Source organism: Argopecten irradians, chromosome 1 (genome assembly GCF_041381155.1).
Source record: "Argopecten irradians isolate NY chromosome 1, Ai_NY, whole genome shotgun sequence".
Classification (NCBI taxonomy): Eukaryota; Metazoa; Mollusca; class Bivalvia; order Pectinida; family Pectinidae; genus Argopecten; species Argopecten irradians.
Window position 1 is genome coordinate 8,438,242 of NC_091134.1, and position 24,940 is coordinate 8,463,181.

Sequence of the window (24,940 nt, forward strand, 5' to 3'; positions counted from 1 at the left end):
AAGCATAAGATAAAAGTTAGAGCCTAGAGCATACTAATCAGTAGAGAAATATAAAATTGTTGATTTCACATTAAAATACAATGGTAACTTACACCCCATATAATTAAAATGACATCTGTAGCCAATGCTTGCAAGGTGATCCATGCATGGCTATTCAAAGTACAAGTTAAATCATTCACACTTATCACAATGTAGCTATATAAAACTGTTTTTATTATGAACACATTATCACAGGATATTGAAAGTATTCGGTAAAAATTCAAATAGACCATATACATTACACAGATTATGGTTTCATTAAACATTTTCACATGCAATTATGTCGTACATCATTTTATCACATTTTAATTTTATCAAAAACACTTAAAAACCTCTGTTAAAAGATAAAAGAAACCTTTCCATTGTATTCCAACCATCTCATTCATTACATTTAAACAAACACAAACCTCATAGGAATAATTAACAGCCAAACTGCTGTTGTTAAGAGAAGTTTTAGTTGAAAAATCAGGTTGTTTTCTATCTCCAATACCAAAGATTTCCAATCAGTTTAATATTAGGATGATATGTCTTATTTTCTGTTTAAGCCACTGGCAATGAAGCAAAAGGTTACATATTATAGGTCATCACCATCTCAGACTACAAAGTTTTCATTCATTAATTAGCTGATTAAGTCATTTATTAATTAGCTGATTAAAGATGCTTCATCCCCGACAGAGCATAAATGATCTTCATCATTTGAACAGTAATTGGTGTTTAATCGTGTCTAATTAGCACAAAAAATATAACAAAGTAATTTATTTTGCCTTTATTCCATATAGGATGTAGTGACATCAAATTTTTTCGGGATGCAATTAATTGTTTTTTTTTTTAATATTACCACCATTTAAAAGTAAAATTAGATGCTCACACTTTTCAATGGTGGTAATGGTGTTAAGTAAATAATTTTTTTAACTGAAGAAAAAAAATTGTCTTCTCCTGTTTTTGATAGTGAAAAAATACCATTTGTCAGCGGTGGAGCATCTTTAAGTAGAATTAAGTATAGGTCTAAAGGGGAGGTATACATGTAGTTTCTACTTCTTATTATTAAAAGCTGAATATCACCAGCAATGTCAACCTTGTAAAAAGGGCCAAAGTCATGGAAGATCCTTTCTCATGTAATATATTACATTCAAAGAAATAATAGGGGAATTCGAAATTGACTAACACAATTTTTCAGCAATGAAATTTTTATAGATTATAGATTTTTTTCACAATATATGACCAAAATAACCCACATAAATATTATTGCTAAAATAGTTTTAAAATACATTATTCTTCATGCATGTATATTGCATACACAGTATCTAAGACAGAAAATAAAATAATACTTATTATTCAAATATTAGTAGTAGAATGGTGGTCACAACAAAAAACTTGGAACATCAAAGTAGCAATCTGAACAGATGTAAATTGGAATGTAAATTAATGTAATTTGATATTTTGAACAAAATTTGTTTCATTCTCTTTAATAGTTTAATGTAAGATGTTGTTTGCATCACCTTGCTTTACTCCTTGCAATCGGTCATATATGGGTGATTTCAGTATGCCCCAATTTATCTTGAATTGCTGGAATATGTATAGCGTGGACATGACAACATGAGACAATACATATTTATTTGATATTTGACATTAGTTTGAGGTCATACGTACAGTTTATTAGAGTAAGACATGATAGCCTTGCTGACTACGCATAACCCTGTGACCTTTTGAACTTTTAGATTTATATTAAATGTTTAGTCCCTGTTACGTGTTGTTTACATTGATGATCAATAATATATGGCGTTAGAGTGCCATCGGACCTTATCAACCTTTGATCATCTGACCTCATGACACTGTGAACCATGTGACCCTTTGATCGCATGACATAATGACCTTTGTAACTGTTATCGATGAGGAGAATAAGCGTAATCATGAATATCTGGTGTTTGTGGATCACTGTGTCCAAGCGACTTGCGACTGTCTCGGCGCTGACACTTTGGACAATGTCGAGACTCAGTTTTACAACTCTTGTGGAAGACAGATTTACATCGAGGACACTGAAATGTACAATACATTGCTTATTTTTTGTGTGTGTCTCTGCTAAAAGATTAAAATCAATAACTAAACCTTTCTGCTATTAGAACAATATCCTTAAATATGCATATCAAATAACTAACAGCGATGGTATCCTTACATGTTAATTTCTAACATGACAGTGTGACAATTTACTTTAATCTGACTTTAACATACATTGTAAACTATATAACTGCAGATAAATTTGGCAATTACCTAACTTCTGTTAATATTACCGTAGTTATTACCTTGACCTTTGTTAGTATTTCTCATGACCTTGACCTCTGTTAGTATTTCTAGACCTTGATATTTGTTGGTATTTCTAATGACTTTGACCTCTGTTAGTATTTCTGATGACCTTGACCTCTTTTAGTATTTCTTTTCATGTATTTTAGAGTTCTCTTTTATAGAAACATAAGTTTAATCAGACATGACCTTGACCTTTTTATACAGGTATAACTCCTTACTTACCCTAACTGTCAGTGAAATCTCAAACGGATAGATGACATTGGGGTTGTTGCATAGTTCACATATGAAGCCCTTCTGGCTGCAGAGTCGACAGTCATAAACATGCTTTGAGGCAAATTTAATGACCTTTTTCAGGCTCTGCTGTAACTGGCATGAAGGAACCTGAAGCAAATCCTGAAAGACGGAACAACACAGTGACAAAATTATATCTTTTAAGCATGTAACTTAAACATATTTTAAGAAAACATAAAAATGAATAATATTTACAGCACTTATTTTCATGTTTTCATGTCTAACAGCTTTTTCAGAGCAATTAAAATTTTCTATTAACACTTCATAATGTTTTCTGAGCATTTTGATTTTTTGATTAACAGTTCATAATGTTCTAATTGTATTTGCAGTAGGATTTCTTTTTTGTTTAGATAAATTATTGTGAATTCTCATCACATGTGAAATTCAGGAAAATTGTACATGTATTGGCAGGTTTTGCCTTTTATCAAAAATCTCAATAAACAAATTGTTTTCTTACAGAAAGTGAATACACATCTCTGGTATCATACAGGTAATCTTTAGGCCAAACACTCTTTCTGAACTCCTCAGCGATTGATTGTTTACAAGTAAACAGATACGTTTTTAAGTAGGTTAGCTGCATCCGACTTTGCTGTAATAGAAGTTATAAAAGTAGTAGATACAGGCACATCTACTTACTTTGAAAACTGATAAATATGTTTAAATAAATCTTAGTTTGAAATGAAAATTCAATAATTCCTGATTTCAGACAAGACAGTAGTGAACTTTTCTTTTTTAGACTTCTGGCAGGAGAGGAGAAAATGCAGTTGCCAGACTTGGATTTGAACCGGGGACCCCCGAACACTAGTTGAATGCTCTACTGCTGAGCTAACTAGTAACCGATGATCAACCCTAGTCCATTTCAGCTACACTCTTCCCTCCTTTTTCAAAGTCTTCACCATCAAAGACATATAGGAGACCCTTACACCACCACCGTGGGTATTTTATTTGCATGGGCACTAATTGCAATTTTGAAACAGGAGAGGAGAAAATGTAGTGGTCAGACTGGGATTCGAACCTGGGACCTCCGAACACTAGTTGAATGCTCTACCGCTGAGCTACCTAGTCACCGATGATCGACCCAGTCCAATCCCACTACAGATTACTTGCATTGTATCATAATATTTGACTCTCTGTGACAAAACACTGATATTTAACTTTTTACTTCACTGTGATATCTTATCATTATTTGACCTCTGAACCTGACTTCTATTCTATTATATAATTATGTTAAATGTCTTAACTCTGACTCCCATGTAACAATTGCCCTTTACCCTCAACGTGACATAAGACTACTTCGTACGTGTTCAGACTCTTACCAATATTTTTGACATTACATTCTTGTTCTTCAATAGTATTCAACCTTGACTTGTATTATATGACATCCAAATGTAACTTGACCTTTGACCTTGACCTGTGTATAACAACATTACCCAGGCAACAAAGGTCACTGGTTACTTATCCTACCATTTCATTCATGAGTGGATCAATATTACTAATTTGCAATAAGTTTTGAAAAGGAATGGGCTTACCACAATACATGATATATGACAACAATGACCTTGACCTTGTTTCAACCTACCTGGACATCCTCCATTTCTTTGACATGCTCATACAGTTTAGGATTAATCTCTGTGATGTTGATCAAGGCCTGGTCCTCTGTGTCCTGAAGGAAAGTTAAGTTTCTTTTTGCCACTGAAAATGATATATAACCATGAACAATGATTAAACCTTTTAGACATATGACCTTGTCAGCAAAACAAATGTACCATGCTGTATCTTATTCACACAGCAACAAATTTATATCTTTATTTATTTATTTTCTGAATCATTTGTCAACGCTAATTTTTAATATTTATTGACTCATAAATGATAATTATCAAGTAATTCCAGCGATCTTTATATATCGTTATCTCCACTTATACATGAAATCAGAAAATCATTCAACCAATTTTTCGTTAGTTTTCGCTTATTCCAGATTTTTTTTCTGAACAGATACTACCTCTTTTCTTCAATCAACATTAAAACATGTTTTATTCAGTGTAAATATAACTTCATTTTTTTAAACAGATGGAATTTTAAATTGCAATTATAACCAATATTGTAATCTATGCAAATATTTAGAAACAGGTCTAGGCCTGATCCCCTCAACTGTTATTGCTAGAGATAATTTTTTTTTTTTTTTAAATTTAATTTTTTCTTCAATTTGAAAGAAGTTATTATAGTTCTGTATCTCTAAAATTGACACAAAGTTTTTTATGGTCAATTATTTATGAAAATAATCTGTATCTATTTTGAAAAAAGATAATCTAACAATGGATACTTTAACAATCCTGAAGCGTACAATTGTTATATCACTGATCACAACACCACTTTGCATTTTGGATATAACTGATGTTAACTGAAAGCAATAAACTAGAAATGTGACAAATAAAAGTATTTAAATGATAATTATATAAAATTTATATAAAATAGATGTAATTTGTTAGTAATGTAATTGAATTCAAACCTTTGTGTTTCCTGAAGTCCCAGTTATGGATGATAAACGCTGGAATGTAGTACTCATCGTTCTCATGGCATTCAAAGCAGTAATACATGCCGTCAAACGTACATAGACGTGGGTTTCCATAGACTGTTCATGGAAAATTACAGGTCATAGTAAAATAACGTGCAATCACCTGCTAGTTGTGAAATGTTCACAATACACAATATGGACCAAAAATTATTTAATGAGCAAAAACACTTTAAAAATTTTCCAATTTGTTGAATTTTCAGAGAAGAGTAATTTTTTATAATTCACTTGTCTATAACTTTCCTGGGTTTGTTCTTTTAACAAATTGTTTAATCTTAAAATAAGAACTATCACTTGATAATGTTGGATTCTGATTCCATAAAACAAAAAAATTTACCAGAAACTGAATTTTATATGACCTCTTATTCACTTACCTCATATCAAATACAGTTTGGCATATATGGCTTGATAAACGCGTTATTGGATACAATTTAGAAAGGAGATAGTTCGAGCTTCATAGCGGTTACGGTATTAGAGATAATGCGACTATTCTCTATAACACACCTGAAGCCCCAAGCCATTGACCCCGATTCGGGACCCCTGACCTGTGATGTCACGAGGACAACGGGCCCTACTCTACTCGCATAAGATAGAGTGGCGATTTTCGGTGTCTGCCATCTAATAAAAACTATCTGTTGGTAAATATCGATTTTAAATACACAAATACCAGTGTTCATGTCCGATACCTAATTAATATTATCCTCAATCACAGATATGAGTTTAGAATATGCTTGAAAATAGGGATTTATACCATGCATATATTGATGTACCTCTCGTAGATAAATGAACATCTCTGTGCGATTACTGCATAATTATACGCAACAAAATGTAAATAATAATCCACGTACGTTGTAGAAACCACATATCCAAAACCCGTCTCGTGTCGTTGAATGTCTACTTGTCAAACTTGCTTTTAAATAAATTTCTGACTTTTTCATATAACCTAGGCCTGTCAATACGAATTATGATGGTATGATTCTAAACAGATTTTTTTTTGCATATATGTAAATGCATCTTTTAACTGCGTTATAACTGAAATCGATCCATTTTTTTTAACGAAATACATTCAGCTTTCATATAATACAGCATATCCGACGACTTGTTGATATTTTGCTCAAGTTCAATCATTAGTGTCTTTAATTGAAAAATAAATCATGCACGGGTCAGACAAAAAAAAACGAGATTGAAGATGTCTATGTCTTATCCGAATATCTAGTATCAAAATCAAAATACTTCCGAATTGCCAATGTCGTGCTGCGTAAATCTCTATACCTGTATACTGCAGTAACTAAAACGCGTGGTCAACCGAGACTAATGAGGGGGCTAACCAGATTACGTAAGAAAGGTGTTTAGTGACCTGTCACGCGTTGTTGATTAGCTCTCGTCAGGTGTCAAAAGTAAGATCACAGGTAAGTTAGCGATGGACCATCATGTAATTGTTGTATAATGTCATATTTGTTTACACTTATAAATCCTTGGTTTACAGTAAAATATACCGTCCGTACATAACATGTAACAAGTGTATCAATCACTAGATGTATATATTTCAGAAAGACTCATGCATATACATTTGTCTTGTATATATGTTTCTGGTTACATGTATATGTATTGTAATAACAGAAACTACAAAATTATTTACATATGGCATGTCGAGAAAGAACAATGCAAATATAATGCCCAATGTCAGAATTTTGATATTTCTGATAGTTGCTAGATTTCGGATATGCAATTCTTAGTGAATTTGGTCAATATCGATCATTATTGAATACCAATAATGATAATCTATATGACAAAAAAATGTACCGTTGAAGATTGTTAAAATAACACATGTCGGTATACAGGTACTTGTAGCTTTAAAAGGAAGAGAGACTTGTTACAGCTATATATGAATTATATATCATAAATTCAATCTCTCAAGTGGTTTCCTTTTTTTAATATTGTTTAACCCCCCTCCCCCCCAATTTATCTCTATGATATTTACGTGTATTGAACTATGAAATACATTTCACATATTTTCTATTCGTCATACTGATTCTTGAAATCCATAGGCCTAGTGAATTTTATTTATACAGAAACATATTCAAATGGATAATTATATGGCCATCATTTTTCGAATTCGTCTGTTAGATCACATAATGCAAATTGAATATTCTCGAGGTCTGTTAATTTAGTAAGCTGTTAAAACAGACATAAGATTTCTAGTTAAAAGTTTGTATACAAGCTTAAGGTCCACCTGGCTTATACCAGAACATATATAACTTATACATGTTTCCTCTAATCTACTTATGTATTTAGCCTGATTTCAGTTGCAATATTTCCTATTTTATATATAATTAAAACGTCATCTTAACTGTATACATATTTGTAAAATTCTCGTAACCCCATTTCAGGAATACATATATGTCCACCTTTGTACTATAACCACTACCAAACACCTCACTGCCGTTATCCCCGTGACGTCACATCCGGTTATTCCCCAAATCAGCGTGAGCGGCCGATTCCCTGATTAGCAGTCGATATACAGGTAAAAATCGAGCACTTCGGAGGGCGGTATCTCGGTACTGAAATGGCCGATTTTGATGCGGTTTTCAACATTCTTGTCAGGAGATCAAAGAGCATAACATATCTAAATATTATTTTCCGTTCCGTGTACACTTTAAAATATGAATACCATTTAGTTTCTTTATTAAATTTCTTCTGCAGATTGATTGATGACTCACTTTGTGCAATAATATTGTGAAAGGTTTAGTCCAAATTTAGTCTTATTCAGTGCCCCGTCATTTTATGACCATTGAAATGCCAGCTTGGGGCTTATTGGGTCAAATATATCCATGTATGTATGGTGATATAATTACAGAACCATATTCTACCCAAACATGTACTCATCACACTTATTAACTTGAGAGATATATACTTTAAACAAGAGGGCCCATGGGCCTTAACGGTCATCTGACTCATTGCACAAAACAACAAAGTCACAATATAAAGTATTGGTTAACGATTAATATAAGCAATACAAGGAACTCCTTAGTTGAATATGTAAGTTTCTGAAATAGGTAAATGTCATTTGTTGAACAATCTTGGTAGCCCTTCATCCATATATGGTCGTAACCCATTCATGGATTAATATAAGAAGGAGTCTGATTTTAAAGCTAAATTTCAGCAAAGCTCCCATTTTGAACATCCACCGTACTATCCCCATGGGTCTTAGCTCTGTCCTTTATAAAATATGATTATCCTCACCTAGAGTTCCCCCTTCTGAATCAATTAAAACCCCTATAGATCTATTTCCTTGAGATCCGAGACTGAAACCTGAAAACAGGAAGATGGCCAGCAGCCATCTTGGAATACCAAAATTTTTACGAAAATGTTTGCATGTTGTTCGGCATCAATCTTCATTGAGATCGGAGACCGAAACCTAAAAACAGGAAGTGGGCCAGCTAAAATTAAGAAACTTTGCCCTTTTGGGGCCCCACCCCTCAGCCCCTTGGGGTCGGATCTATCTCATTTATATACAATATGATTGTCCTTCCCCAATGATGTTTCACACCAAATATGGATGAAATTCATCCAAGGATGGAGGAGGAGTAGGATTTCAAAGCTAAAATTAAGAAATTTTCCTCATTTGGGGCCCCACCCCTCAGCCCCTAGGGGTCGAACCTATATCATTTATACAACATATGATTGTCCATCCCCAGTGATGTTTCACACCAAATATGGATAAAATCCATTCAAGGATGAAAGAGGAGTAGGATTTTAAAGCTAAAATTAAGAAAATTTACCCTTTTTTGGGCCCCATCCCTCAGCCCCTAGGGGTCGGACCAGGCTCATTTATATAACATATGATTGTCCATCCCCAATGATGTTCCACACCAAATATGGATGAAATCCATTCAAGGATGAAGGAGGAGTAGGATTTTAAACCTAAAATTAAGAAAATTTGCCATTTTGGGCCCCACCCCTCAGCCCCTAGGGGTCAGACCAAGCTCATTTATATAAAATATGATTGTCCTTCCCCAATGATGTTTCACACCAAATATGGATGAAATCCATTCAAGAACGAAGGAGGAGTAGGATTTTAAAGCTAAAATTAAGAAAATTTGCACTTTTGGGGCCCCACCCCTCAGCCCCTAGGGGTCAGACCAAGCTCATTTAAATAAAATATGATTGTCCTTCCCCAATGATGTTTCACACCAAATATGGATGAAATCAATCCAATGGTGAAAGCGGAGTAGGATTTTAAAGCTTAGATTAAAGAAAATTTGCCCTCTTGGGGCCCCACCCTTCAGCCCCTAGGGGTCCGACCAGGCTCATTTATATAAAGTATGATTTTCCTTCCCCAATGATATTTCACACAAAATATGGATGTAATCCGCTCAAGGGTTAAGGAGGAGTAGGCTTTTGTATAAATAGTCTTATGCACGACGCACGGCGGACGGCGGACGGCGCACGACGACGGACGAAACACGATGACAATAGGTCATCCTGACCTTCGGTCAGATGACCTAAAAATGCAGAGATTTGTGGATGTTTATTAACAAAGATATGTGAGAAGATTCTTGTTGTTACTTACTAAGACCAACAGGTCGACTACATCCCCCACACTTGTAGTTCTGAGCGTCCATACCTTTCTCACACGCAATTTCTCCTAGTAGTGCAAGCCGAGACTCAATATGCTGAAATACAGAGATGAGTAGATGAATCATAACTCAAAATACAATGTATACTCAAAGTTATTACTCAAACTAAAAAAAATAAGACTCCTCTTGCTTCAAAGTCACTTTTTTAACATTAAGATTTATTTAGTGGCTAAGAATCAATATCTCCCATTTTTTGCATTATTGTTACAGTGTACTAATTTTCTTGTTTTAATTTTATAAGCATATCCAAATATTTTAGTCCATATTTTCATTAAAATTCAATAAAAAGATAAAAGCTTTTAAATAAGGTTAGTAAATAAAAGAAGAAACATGACATATTTGATAAAATATGCAATAAATACAAACAATGCGTATGCACTTGTAACAGAAACAAGGCAGAGACAGACAATTATACATTAATTTATAAATTCATTCTCAGTAAAGATGCTAATTAAGCATTTTAATTTTGCTTATTTGTTTGACAATGTCATGAAATAATGACTGCATGCAAATTAACACTATAACCATCTTTTCATAAAATATCTTATCAAACTTGAACTAAATGTAAATGATGATTTAGTAACAGTTCAATAAGCTTAGTTTATTCACTGACAAATGATACACAACAGCTGTATATGAACATCAATATACATGACAATACATGTGTATATCTGTCAAATATACATGTATATATAGAGGTTACACAATGAGTGATTGTTGAATATTGAATTTATTCCACACGAGTGAGTTATTTTTTAAAAGTTAAAGAAGACACAAGCTTTAGCAAGTGTCTTTTTGTAACTTTAATAAAACAACTTATGAGTGTGGAATAAATTCAATATTCAACAACCACAAGTAGTGTGACCTGTTTCTACCACAATCATATTCGTTTTTAGCTGATAGAAATACGGACGGGACACGGCAACATGTATTAACCGAAATATGCAAATAAGGTGTAGTAATATTTTCATCAGCAAAAAGACACTAATTACTATTCAAAAGTCATCGTTTGATAAAAAATCCATCGATATCAAATTCTTCTAATTGAGAACATCTTTAGGGTTAAATAATACTCACTTAACGTCTAATTGAGTTCAAATCTTCAGATTTTAAAGCCAAATTTAAGCAAAGCTCCCATTTTGGACCTCCGCCGTACTATCCCCATGGGTCTTAGCTCGGTCCTTTATAAAATATGATTGTCCTCACCTAAAGTTCCTCCTTCTGAATCAATTAAAACCTCTATAGACCAATTTTCATTGAGATCGGAGACTGAAACATGAAAACAGGAAGTGGGCCAGCGGCCATCTTGGAATACCAAAATCTTTACGAAAATGTTAGCATGTTGTTCGGCATCAATTAAAACCCCTATAGACCAATTTTCATTGAGATTGGAGACTGAAACCTGAAAACAGGCAGTGGGCCAGCGGCCATCTTTGAATACCAAAATCTTTATGAAAATGTTTGCATGTTGTTCGGCATCAATTAAAACTCCTATAGACCAATTTTCATTGAGATCGGAGACCGAAACCTAAAACAGGAAGAGGGCCTCTAGGGGTCAGACCAGGCTCATTTATACAAAATATGATTGTCCTTCCCCAATGATATTTTACACCAAATATAGATGAAATCCATTCAAGGATGAAGGAGGAGTAGGATTTACAAGCTTAAATTAAGAAAATTAGCCCATTTGGGGCCCCGCCCCTTTGCCCCTAGGGGTCAGACCTATCTCATTTATATAAAATATTATTGTCCTTACCCAAGCATGTTTCACACTGAATATGGATGTAATTCACTCAAGGGTTTAGGAGGAGTAGGCTTTTGTATAAATAGTTTTACGCACGACGCACGGCGGTCGACGACGGAAGAAACGCGATGACAATAGGTTGGTCAGATGACCTTATAAAACTCATGTCGGACTACATGTATAGATGTAAAAGTATTCCCACGACACAGCATCCCTTTTTTCCCCGCCACATAATCATCAAGGCATTACCATCAAGATAAAGTTTGTTTCATACACGTTAAACAAATTTGTACCACGTGTGGTATAAATAGAGATTGAACAGTGTTTTTATTGCATTAAAGGTGGTATGAACGCAATGGGATACAGACATATTCAATGTAGTGCGTTAGCGTTTACATGTAGAATATGTCTGTATCCCATTGCTTTCATACCACCTTTAACGCAATCAAAACACTGTTCAATCTTTATATTTATATAAATAAGTCTCCTTTTATGTCAAATTTAAAACGGTGATGGTTGCTAAGTATGGTAACTACGGTAGTCAGGATGACCGAAGATATAGTTCCGTTTGTTGAATGTTATAGCTGCAGTTGAATTTGAAATATAACAATGACACCTTTAAATCATTTTTAAATTATGTTTTATTTTTAAATTCGATAATGTATCAATAATGTCCATTTCGAACAAAAAATTGAGATAACCAAGGCAGAACGACTACAGGTATCTATTATTGTCAGTGTAGTGATGCGGTCCGAAGTGGAGCAAGCCGCCATATTTGGTTTTCAACCTAGGAAAGTAACTGTGAAATAGCCTGTTGATTAAATGTTATGACTGTTGACCTGCTGAATGTTTGTAATCTATGTACGCGATATAGACTAAATTCTTCATAGTCATGACTTTTATTTTATTGTACGGATGATAGACAAGTGTTTGCATGGTGAGTGACTGACGGAACTATGGAATTCCTCGAACATTCCTGAGGAAAGCCTCCGGTTGTAGCATGACCAGCGATTCTTTTTGTTGTTTTTTTACCGTTACAATGCTTGAACACATATTCCGTTTTGATGTCAAATACATTTTAATTGGATCTAATAACAACTCTTTATTATTATTTTGAATCCGACAATGAGGAAACTTTATTTACACTTCATAAAGTAGGCCAACTGAGCAGGCTAATGACGAGCATGATATTGTCTGTGCCGTCGAAGGATCAGTCTTGAGACAAATAGAAGATCGAAATCGTTTTTCAGTTTATTATTAATTTAAAGCAAATCTGTCATCTGTGAAAAAGTAAAATGTAAATTAAGCAATTAAAGTTTATTTAGATTATCATATGACACAAAATCTTACCGAAGCGTGAAATAGAAGTTGTCCGATCCTACTATGGGTTTGTATTCATACGTCGTTGCGTTTACTCTAATTTACTCTATTGCAACTCCCCCTCCCATTGACTATATAGAGGCATATGTAAATATACAAATTTATACCACATGTGGAATAAACAAATTGTTATTCAACAGCTACACTGTTTATTTGATACCTTGAGAGTTGAATAACACCGCCTATAGAAATACATTTATAAGTTTAAACTGAACAAATAACAGTTGACAGAAGTATATAGAAAATGAACTAAGTTTATTAACTACAACAACACAATATCATAAACAATGAAAACAATCCAATATAATAATTACAACATTACATTTGGCGTAAGGGGTACTCAGCTACCATTAACCTATCCAAAAAATATATATATCCTTCTCCACGTACATATCGAGTCGCACTTATATTGAGGTAGATAATAATGAAAAATAAATTGGAGAAGGATATAGAATGATAATGTTTCTCACTTTTCCTCGAGAGAGTAAGCGGACTGCATAGAAGGCGTGTGTGTGCCTGTGTCACAGTGCTAGGCTTGACTAGATGAAAAAGGAGGATAGTGAAGAAACAACCAATTTCCCAAACTGGTGCAGCCTGATGAGCTACTGAATGAACCAGTTGAGAAAAAGTTTTGGAATTACCATATATGTATTATATATCATCCCGTTTTGAAACTATTTCTCCTTGTACCGGGGTAGCTTGCTGAGGTACCAAGTCCGGATAAAGGGAAATAATGAAGATCAGAATAAAATGTGTTAAAGATGCTCCACCGCCGACAGGACATAAATGATATTCATCATTTGAACAATAATTGACGTTTAATCGTGTATGTATATGTCTAATTAACACAAAAAATAATATAAAATAATTTATTTTGCCTTTTGTGCGTGAGCAATCAGTACTTCATTCTATATAGGATATAGTGGCACTGAATTTTTTCGGGATGCAATTAATTATTTTTCATAGTTTTAACTTAAAGTAAAATTATAAGCTCAAACTTTTCAACGGTGGTAATGGTGTAAAGTAAGTAACTTTTGTAACTGAAGAAAAATACTAAATCGTCTGTTGTTGTTCTTGATAGTGAAAAAATACTATTTGTCAGCGGTGGAGCATCTTTAAGGTCAGTAAATTGAATGAAATCAACATGTACACCTCTTAAACCTCATCGATGCAACTTGCTGAGTTACAGACCAGACAAGGAATAAGATAGTATTAACTTACATGAATGATTGAAAATTAAAATTAAAGTCAATTAAGAAACTTAATATTTTGGGGATGATATGAATCTTATTGAAAACACTTGAAAATAAGATGAAAATTTTCAAAACTCAGTTTAAAGAGGATATTGAATTTAAACTGAGTACCCCAAAAAAACATAGGCTTCGTAACGTTAGAAATCGTTACAGAATTGCGATTCTGATCACTGCAACATTGTGTTAAAGTCTAACATCCGAGTATAAAATGTAGTTGTTTAAATATGTTGAATAAAAATGAAGGTTCAAGTCGAACACACCAGCTTCTGTACCAGAGTTACGTAAATGCAAAACTGAGCTTGTATACAAGTACATTGTACGTACTATAAATAGAATCATTACGCCAATCAGGAGGCTTAAAACAAGAGCCCTATATGTAAGTGTCGGTGTACGCATGTCACTACGATACTATAGGTGGGCTGTTAAAATTGACGCGGTAAATATAAACTTGTAACAGTAAAAGCATGATTAAATCACCATAATTAAGTACCATAATTATTTGTCAATTTAAACAACGCTTATTTACATAAGCTTCATTACACGGTATTAATAATGTTTATATTGACAAGAGATCCCAGAGGGATCTTGGCGCCCACCCAAGAATGATCTATATCTGACAAAGGAAAGATGGATCTTTTCTCTGCTTTTTAAACTTTTTCAAACATACTACATATAAAATTTGAGACAGATCGCTTCAGTACCTTTTGAGAAATAGCGATAACAAACTTCAACTATCAAAATCCAAGATGACTCCTTGGCGGCCAATCGGTCCCAAATCACAATATGCACAACTAGGGCCCTAGGGGATCGGAACCTACATGTGAAATTTGAGAAAGATCCATTCAATACTTTCTGAGAAATAGCGATTATAAACTTTGAATATAAAAATCCAAGATGGCTGCCTGGGGGCCATCTTGTTGACCGATCGGTCCCAAATCACAATATGCACAACTAGGTCCCTAGGGGAACCTACATATAAAATTTGAGACAGATCCCTTCAGTACTATCTGAGAAATAGCCATAACAAACTTTAACTATCAAAATCCAAGATGCCGGCCTGGCGGCCATCTTGTTCACCGATTGGTCCAAAAATGCAATATGCACAACAAGGGCCCTAGGGGAACCTACTTATTAAATTTGAGAAAGATCCCTTCAGCACTTTTTGAGAAATAGGGATATCAAACCTTAACTATCAAAATCCAAGATGGTCGCCTGGCGGCCATCTTGTTTTTCCTATCAGCGTCAAAATCTGTATGCCACAAATAGGGACCAAGGGTAACCTCCATGTGAAGTTTGAACAAAATCCCTTCAGTAGTTCTCAAGAAATATCAATACAAACTTCAACTGCCAAAATCAAAGATGGCTGCCTGGCGGCCATCTTGTTTTTCCGATCAGCCTCAAAATCTGTATGGCACAAATAGGGACCAAGGGTACCATCCATGTGAAGTTTGAGCAAAATCCCTTCAGTAGTTCTCAAGAAATATCAATAACAAACTTCAACTGCCAAAATCAAAGATGGCTGCCTGGCGGCCATCTTGTTTTTCCGATCAGCTTTAAAATCTGTATGGCACAACTAGGGACCAAGGGTAACCTCCATGTGAAGTTTGAACAAAATCCCTTCAGTAGTTCTCAAGAAATATCGATAACAAACTTCAACTGCCAAAATCAAAGATGGCTGGCTGGCAGCCATCTTGTTTTTCCGATCAGCCTCAAAATCTGTATGGCACAACTAGGGACCAAGGGTAACCTTCATGTGAAGTTTGAACAAAATCCCTTCAGCAGTTCTCAAGAAATATCGATAAACTTCAACTGCCAAAATCAAAGATGGCTGCCTGGCGGCCATCTTGTTTTTCCGATCAGCCTCAAAATCTGTATGGCACAAATATGAACCAAGGGGACCCTACATGTGAAGTTTGAGCAAAATCTCTGCGGCAGTTTTTAAGAAATAGTGATAACAAGCATTGTTTACGGATGGACGACGGACGGTGGACGGCGGACGACGGACCACGGACGCAGGGCGATTTGAATAGCCCACCATATAATGATGGTGGGCTAATAAACTAAATTGTATACATATACATGCACATATACATGTAGAAACAGCATGCATAACAAAGTAAATAAGGTCAAAAAAAAAAATTTGTCTGTTTAAGGTTAACTGAACGATCCTAATTTTAAACAAGAGATCCCAGAGGGATCTTGGCGCCCACCAAAGAATGATCTATGTCTGACAATGGAAAGAGGGATCTTTTCCCTGCTTTTCAAACTTGTTCAAACACACTACATATAAAATTTGAAACAGATCGCTATAGTACTTTCTAAGACATAGTGGTAACAAACTTCAACAATGAAATCTAAGATGGCGGCCGGATTGCCATCTTGTTTACCAATCAGTGCCGAAAGGCATTATGGATTAGTCCTTAAATTTACTATGCACAACTAGGGTACAAGGGGAAACTATGCATGGAATTTGAGAAAGATCCCTTCAGTACTTTTTGAGAAATATTGATAACAAACTTTAACTATCAAAATCCAAGATGGCCATCAGTCGGTCATCTTGTTTCCGATCGGTCCCAAAATGCAATATGCACAATTAGGGTCCTAGGGGAACCTGTATATGAAATTTGAGAAAGATCCCTTTAGCACTTTTTGAGAAATAGTGGTAACAAACTTTAACCATTAAAATCCAAGATGGCCGCCTGTCGACCATCTTGTTGACCAGTCGGTCCCAAAATGCAATATGCACAACTAAGGTCCTAGGGGAACTGACATATGAAATTTGAGAAAGATCCCTTCAGTACTTTTTGATAAATAGCAGTAACAAACTTTAACTATCAAAATCCAAGATGACCGACTGTCGGCCATCTTGTTCACCGATCGGTACCAAAATGCAATATGCACAATTAGGGTCCTAGGGGAACCTGTATATGAAATTTGAGAAAGATCCCTTTAGCACTTTTTGAGAAATAGTGGTAACAAACTTTAACCATTAAAATCCAAGATGGCTGCCTGTCGGCCATCTTGTTGACCAGTCGGTCCCAAAATGCAATATGCACAACAAGGGTCCTAGGGGAACCGACATATGAGATTTGAGAAAGATCCCTTCTGTACTTTTTGAGAAATAGCAGTAACAAACTTTAACTATCAAAATCCAAGAAGTGTATTTGATTATACCATTTCCAGAATTTTAAAAGAATATTTTTGAAGTTTTAGCCTATTTGACCTTTTTTGGCCCCGCCCCTCTGCCCGCAGGGGGTCAGCCTGGACCAATATGGATATGATATTAAAATGCTATCTCAGGCTAATTCCAATGAAAATTGAGCAAAAATGCTCATAAATGTGTTTTTCTTATATAAACTATAGTAAACTTGACCCCCTCCCCAAGGGGAAACAGGAGACCCCAGGGTCATATAATTTACAATTTTTATAAACAAACTTTAAGAACTTTTCATCTATGAAGTGTATTTGATTATACCATTTCCAGAATTTTAAAAGAATATTTTTGAAGTTTTAGCCTATTTGACCTTTTTTGGCCCCGCCCCTCTGCCCCCAGGGGGTCAGCCTGGACCAATATGTATATGATATTAAAATGCTATCTCAGACTAATTCCAATGAAAATTGAGCAAAAATGCTCATAAATGTGTTTTCCCTATATAAACTATAGTAAACTTGACCTCCTCCCCAGGGGGAAACATGAGACCCCGAGGTCATATAATTCACAATTTTTGTAAAGGGCCTTAAGACCTTTCTATTTATGAAAAGTATTTGATTCTACCATTTCCAGAATTTCAGAAGATGATTTTTGAAGTTTTAGCCTATTTGACCCTTTTTTAGCCACGCCCCTCTGCCCCAGGGGGTCAGTCATAGAAAATTTGTTAATAGGATTAAATGGCCATTTCATACTGATAATTCTGACAACATTTGACTCATTTCCTATTACAAATGACCAAAAAATGCGCAAAAATATGTTTTCCCAATATAAACTATAGTCTTAACCCCCTCCCAGAGGGAAACTAGAGACCCCAGGGTCATATAATTCACAATTTTTGTAAAGGACCTTAAGACCATTATATCTATGAGTCTACCACAACTGTGAGTAGAGAAGAAGATTTTTGAAATTTTACTCAATTTTACCCCTTTTGGCCCCTCCCACAGCCCCCTGAGAAGTGGGGACCATATAATTCACAATTTTGATTGGCCTTATGCCTTAGAAGGTTTGTGCAAAATTTCATTTAAATTGCTTCAGCAGTTTTGGAGAAGAAGTCGAAAATGTAAATTGTTTTCGGACATACGACGCACGACGGACGACGCACGACAACAGACAAAAGGCGATTAGAATAGATCACTTTGAGACTTCGTCTCAGGTAACCTAAAAAATTAAAAGTCAAGTTTCGACATGATAGATGGAATAGATATATGCAACAGTAGGGATATTTTATTTTTGTTTATTGCACCATTTTTTGTATTTTTGAAAAGTGAAACAAGAGGCCCAGAGGGCATGTATCGCTCACCTGGTTTGTAATGCCAAGTAATGTTCTGAATACAGGTTCATGGTTTCTTTTCTGAAGGAATTTTAATATTAACCTCTAAATCCCCTATTGGGCCCCACCCCTCCTGCCCCCAGGGGGTCAGAGCCAAAATTTATACAATTTCTGTTCCCCTTCCCCCAAGGATGTTTATGGCCAAATTTGGTCACAATCAAAGCAAAACTCTAGGACAAGTAGTGATTTATAGGATTTACCTCTATTTCCCCTATTGGGCCCCACCCGTCCTGCCCCTGGGGGAGTCAGAGCCAAAATTTATACAAGTTCTGTTCCCCTTCCCTAAGGATGTTTGTGGCCAAATTTGGTTACATTCCATTCAGAACTCTATGACAAGTAGCGATTTAAGGGATTTACCTCTATTTCCCCTATTGGGCCCCGCCACTCCTGCCCCTGGGGGATCAGAGCCAAAATTTATACAAGTTCTGTTCCCCTTTCCCCAAGGATGTTTGTGGCCAAATTTGGTTACAATCCATGCAGAATTCTAGAACAAGTAGCGATTTATAGGATTTACCTCTATTTCCCCTATTGGGCCCCGCCCCTCCTGCCCCTGGGGGATCAGAGCTAAAATTTATACAAGTTCTGTTCCCCTTCCCCCAAGGATGTTTGTGGCCAAATTTGGTTACATTCCATTCAGAACTCTATGACTAGTAGCGATTTAAGGGATTTGCCTCTATTTCCCCTATTGGGCCCCGCCCCTCCTGCCCCTGGGGGATCAGAGCCAAAATTTATACAAGTTCTGTTCCCCTTCTCCCAAGGATGTTTGTGGCTAATTTTGGTTACAATCCATGCAGAACTCTAGAACAAGTAGCGATTTAAAGGATTTACCTCTATTTCCCCTATTGGGCCCCGCCCCTCCTGCCCCCGGGGGGTCAGAGCCAAAATTTATACAAGTTCTGTTCCCCCTCCCCCAAGGATGTTTGTTGCCAAATTTGGTTACAATCCATGCAGAACTCTAGGACAAGTAGCGATTTATAGGAAATGTTGACGGACAGACGGACGGACGGACGGATGGACGACGGACGACGGACGCTGCGCCATGACATAAGCTCACCGGCCCTTCGGGCCAGGTGAGCTAAAAACAATAGGCCCAAAGGGCCTTAACATTCATCTGACTACCTTGGCAATAGTAAAATTAATTATATATGGTGTCACTTTGTCAGGACCATGTCAGGATCATTTTCACTTTCTTTCAACAAATTTTATCGGAAACAAGAGGCCCAAGGGCCTAAACATATAGGAAATTAAATAGATATAGTCATGGTAGCCATCTTCGATTTGGGATCAACCAGAGATGTAAAAATACTTTGTTGGGACTATGTCAGGATCATTTCATGCAAGTTTCAGCCAAATCGCACCGGTAGACATTGAGAAGTTCAAAATGTGTTTTCAAGATGGAGGCTGTGGTAGCCATCTTGGATTTCGGATCGACCCGAAAAATAACAACACCTTGTTGGGACCATGTCAGGATCATTTCATGCAAGTTTCAGCCAAATCGCACCAGTAGAACTTGAGAAGAAGTTCAAAATGTATTTTCAAGATGGCGGCTGTGGCAGCCATCTTGGATTTCGGATCTACCCAAAAAATAACAACACTTTGTCAGGACCATGTCAGGATCATTTCATGCAAATTTCAGCCAAATCGCAATGGTAGAACTTGAGAAGAAGCTCAAAATGTGTTTTCAAGATGGCGGCTGTGGTGGCAATCTTGGATTTCGGATTGACCTGAAAAATAACAACACTTTGTCGGGACCATGTCAGGATCATTTCATGCAAGTTTCAGCCAAATTGCAGAGGCAGAACTTGAGAAGAAGTTCAAAATGTGTTTTCAAGATGGCAGCTGTAGCAGCCATCTTGGATTTCAGATCAACCTGAAAAATAACAACACTTTGTTGGGACCATATCAGGATTATTTCATGCAAGTTTCAGCCAAATTGCACCAGTAGAACTTGAGAAGAAGTTCAATATGTGTTTTCAAGATGGCGGCTGTGGTGGCCATCTTGGATTTCGGATCAACCTGAAAAATAACAACACTTTGTCGGGACCATGTCAGGATCATTTCATGCAAGTTTCAGCCAAATCGCACCTGAAAAACTTGAGAAGAAGTTCAAAATGTGTTTTCAAGATGGCGGCTGTGGTGGCCATCTTGGATTTGGGATCAACCCGAAAAATAACAACTCTTTGTTGGGACCATGTCAGGATCATTTCATGCAAGTTTCAGCCAAATCGCACGGGTAGAACTTGAGAAGAAGTTCAAAATGTGTTTTCAAGATGGCGGTTGTGGTGGCCATCTTGGATTTCGGATTGACCCGAAAAATAACAACACTTGGTCAGGACCATCTCAGGATCATTAAAGATAAGTTTCAGCTCAATCCAACTGGTCAAACTTGAGAAGAAGATTGAAATGTGAAAAGTTTATGGACGGCGGACGGCGGACGGCGGAAATCAACCAATCGCCAGGCAGCATATCTATAGCCACAGCTCTTGCTCGCAAACGCTCATGTACCTATTCAATGTCGGGGCAAACATTGTAGCATACACCATACAAAATGCAAAGTCATAATATGGTTTGATTGACAGCTGGCAATCCGTCAATTCATGTAGTCATCTAATATTTATTTCAGGTGAAGGATGTGAACATATTGATTTATCTATTTCTAGTTAAGTTTGTTTTAAAAACACTGTGTAAATAAAATATTCAAATAAATCAAATGTTTCATATGGTGTAAGTCAACTTTATTTTTGTGAGATTTTTGTATTGAGTCAAGCAATCTTCATATATAAGTCAAAGTGTGCTGAAATAGGTCATACAGAACAATAACCCAAAGAAAGTTGCCTTATAAAGCAAGTGGTTTCAATACAAAGGTGATAATTAAATTAGGCTGGTTTTACTATACAAACTCTCTTAAATATGATTAGTAAAGTACATAGTGTGTTATATCTATGTAATTATATATGTATCTACACAAAAACCCTACGGTAATACAATGTACAGTATAACCTGTCAATACAGATCCTTGTATAATCTGGATCACTGTTTATTCCAGCATTACTGTTTGGCATTATTGTTTTTAATCATTAGTCAATTCTGTATAATCCAGAACCTGTCTATACCGTTCAAATATGCTAGTCCCAGTGGCATCCAGTATAGACCTGTTATACTGTACAATGTCATGTATCATTAAATGAAAAATGAAATATATAAATGCATGTATAACTAGAAGACCATGCAGATTTTAGCAGTTTTTTAATACATAGGTTAATTCTAATGAAGCTTGTATTAGAGAAAAAGATCCAATCAGACTGTGAAAGAAGTATAACTACATGCAGATTCAGTTATGAAATAGAGACTTACTCGGTTGAGCTTCTGATGAGAAGCGTAACTATAAGCCGACACTATTTCAAAGTCGTCAGCAGTATTATCTTTCTCTTCCTGTAAATCAACAAAAAAGCAAGGATACGGTCAGCAAAAAGCCTAGCAAATTATAATAGGTTAGGAGTGGGCAATGGAGCAGGGTTAAGGGGTAGGAAAAAACATTTGGGAAGAATGAAGCAAGGAAGAAAAATAGAGCGGGCATTTTAGGAAATATACCCCCTTAGTACATTTACAAATCACTTCACTTTAAAATTTTTATATTTTACAAAGCTAAATGTGTAAAATCCTGACAAGATACTTGATGCTTTCATGGAAAATTGGTTCTATCCATAACATATTTTGCAAAAATTCTTTCAATTTTTTTTAAGAAAAATTCTCCTTAAGTTATAAGGGTTAACATCAACACAAGCTAAGAATATTTTTTACAGTGAATGAAACTCATTTTCAAATTATTCGTTTTCATCTATATATTGGTATGAGAATTTTTAAGAACTTCATCAATTGGAATCAAATTTTCAATACCTTCCTAAAACAAAGTGGGTTCTAATGAGTACAATTTACTGGTGATTGTAATTTGTGACGCCATCTTCTGACGTCATAATCACTGGAAAGAGGGCCGTGACAAATCAACGGTAAATTGTACTTTATCCAAATCGTTTTGGGATCTCAAACCCCCATATTTTTAAGCCTTAGAAATCATCAATCAGTATTTAGCAGAGCCTGTTACTGTTAGTTAGACAATCACCTCAAAGGAAATTTAAGAGCATAATATTGTCAATTGCAAAGTATCTTGCTGTTTCTGAATCAATTTACTGCATTTACATCATACGATTATTTGCAAAGCTAACAAATTGTGAATTGATTAAGAACTAACATCAGATTACCACTTATAAAACAATGTTATTCTATGCTAGCAGTAATCTTCCCTCACCATCTACAGTATAATCTGATGTACTCTATTGAATCTGATGTACTCTATTGAAAGATATATTCTTAACCTTGTATCTTCATGAGGGATGTTTTATCAAGAGGTATACAAATGTTAATATTCACACTTTTGAAAACGAGCATAAATCACATCTTAAATAAAATCAATTAGTTTTAAAGGCCGGGCACGACCTACTTAAATCAAAGTGCCAAGGCCACTCATAGATGCTGTGAATGAAGGACTCAAACAAAGGAATAAAGAAATTGGTTTTTCATTTAAATATAGAATATAGTAAACTATGTATACTGTGTTGAATTTCGGAGTTTAATAAAAAAAAATGTTTACGATATACCGTATTTATTTTATGATATTTGAAGTTTTTCAAGAACAATAAGTTGAATAACTTATTATCCTGAAATAACTGTAATAAATTTTATTTCTAAATTATTTTTGAAATAACGATTTCAACACCAAAGAAACTGTTCAGAATCTGAGTAGTCATTTTTTTTTATAATTCTTTATTAATTGCTAAATTATCAATTTCATCAATGTATTTTAAAAGACAAAAAAATAATAAGTAAACATTTTCGTATCTGAATATCCACTTAACATTGAAGAACATTTTCGGAAAAATATAACATTAGAAATATTACCATATCCGGATATATTTTGGTTTCCTTTTTAGAAAACTAACATTATATTTTGGTTTCCTTTTTAGAAAACTAACATGGGTTGCTTTGACGACTTTTGACTAATAAATCATGGCCAGATACTTTTGCCAAATGAAAGGTACATTATTTCATTACGTATATCACTCAGATTTCTTTTAAATTCACAAGAACGCTAGCCGTTAACATCAATAAAACTTCAAGTAATGTATCGGACTTTAGCAAGTCTTCGTAAGCCTAACAGTAACTGGTTGGCGAGATATTATTGTGCAGAACATTTATCGTGAGTTTTACTTTGCCGACTTTTGACTTATAATAAAACATGGCCATATACGTTTGTGAAGTAAAGGGTACATTATTTGGTTACTTATCACAGTCAAATTTCTTTTGAATTCATAAGAACGCTATCATCAAGAAAACTTCTTGCAAGACATCGGACTTTAGCAAGTCTTCATAAGGCTACCGTACATTACACGGCAATATAAGTTCATTTGTCACTTTAAGTTGCTCGTACATAAATAGATCTACATCATCATTATATTTTGTAAGTTTATGTTGATAGATTTGGTACTTTTTCCCTGTCAAAATTCTGCATTTGTCCATAAACAAAAGACAGAACTCCCAGTGACAGATCAAGCTTAGGGAGAAGGCACGTACTCAAAACTATTAACTTTTACTGCGCAATAATAGCTCAGATATAGTTCGTCAATACAACCAACACAAAAAAAACTTTATAAGCGTTATAATAACTTTCTTTTGCAGTTACCTTCCTAACATTTGATTGCAATAATCGATCATTAGCATAAATTATGTAAAATTTAAATAAACATACACAATCCAAAATCCAGCGAAAGTCTGTCTCGGAGGAAGACAGCGAAGAATTAAGGCGTTGTTCGTGATTTTCGGGAGACCAGTGTTCTCGGAGTAATACAAATATAATAGAGTCCCAACTGAACACTTAAAACACTCCATCCGTGGTGTATACGTATGTACAAATTCTATGTCTGTGGTTTTGAATATTGGGGTTTTATTTTTTTCATACCATCAAGTATTACGTGAAATGAACAAAACAACTTTTAATTTTCATCGCGGAGTGGTTTCATTGTTTTGATGTGTACAGGCTCTCTGAGCGTACCTAAGAATGCTGTTTCACAGCATCAAAAACCGGGTGGTTGGCAATTAAGCCGATAAGGGAGTAGGTGGGACTATAC

General features: G+C 35.3%; 1 protein-coding gene across 2 annotated transcripts in view; it reads right to left on the reverse strand.

Annotated features, from left to right (window-relative positions):
- Window positions 1-384: 384 nt before the first annotated feature.
- The window catches only part of LOC138316622 (pleckstrin homology domain-containing family M member 1-like), a 57,465-nt gene continuing 32,909 nt past the window's right edge, over window positions 385-24,940 (reverse strand). The window contains exons 11-17 of one of the 2 annotated variants that reach the window (XM_069258299.1): window positions 22,113-22,190; window positions 9,774-9,876; window positions 5,138-5,260; window positions 4,211-4,323; window positions 3,089-3,220; window positions 2,563-2,733; window positions 385-2,075 (exon numbers count right to left, since the gene is read on the reverse strand). In XM_069258299.1, the coding sequence (XP_069114400.1) occupies window positions 1,923-2,075; window positions 2,563-2,733; window positions 3,089-3,220; window positions 4,211-4,323; window positions 5,138-5,260; window positions 9,774-9,876; window positions 22,113-22,190 (873 nt within the window). In that variant the 3' untranslated portion in view covers window positions 385-1,922. The remainder of the gene's footprint in view (window positions 2,076-2,562; window positions 2,734-3,088; window positions 3,221-4,210; window positions 4,324-5,137; window positions 5,261-9,773; window positions 9,877-22,112; window positions 22,191-24,940) is intronic. The other variant, XM_069258306.1, reaches the window with a different exon arrangement.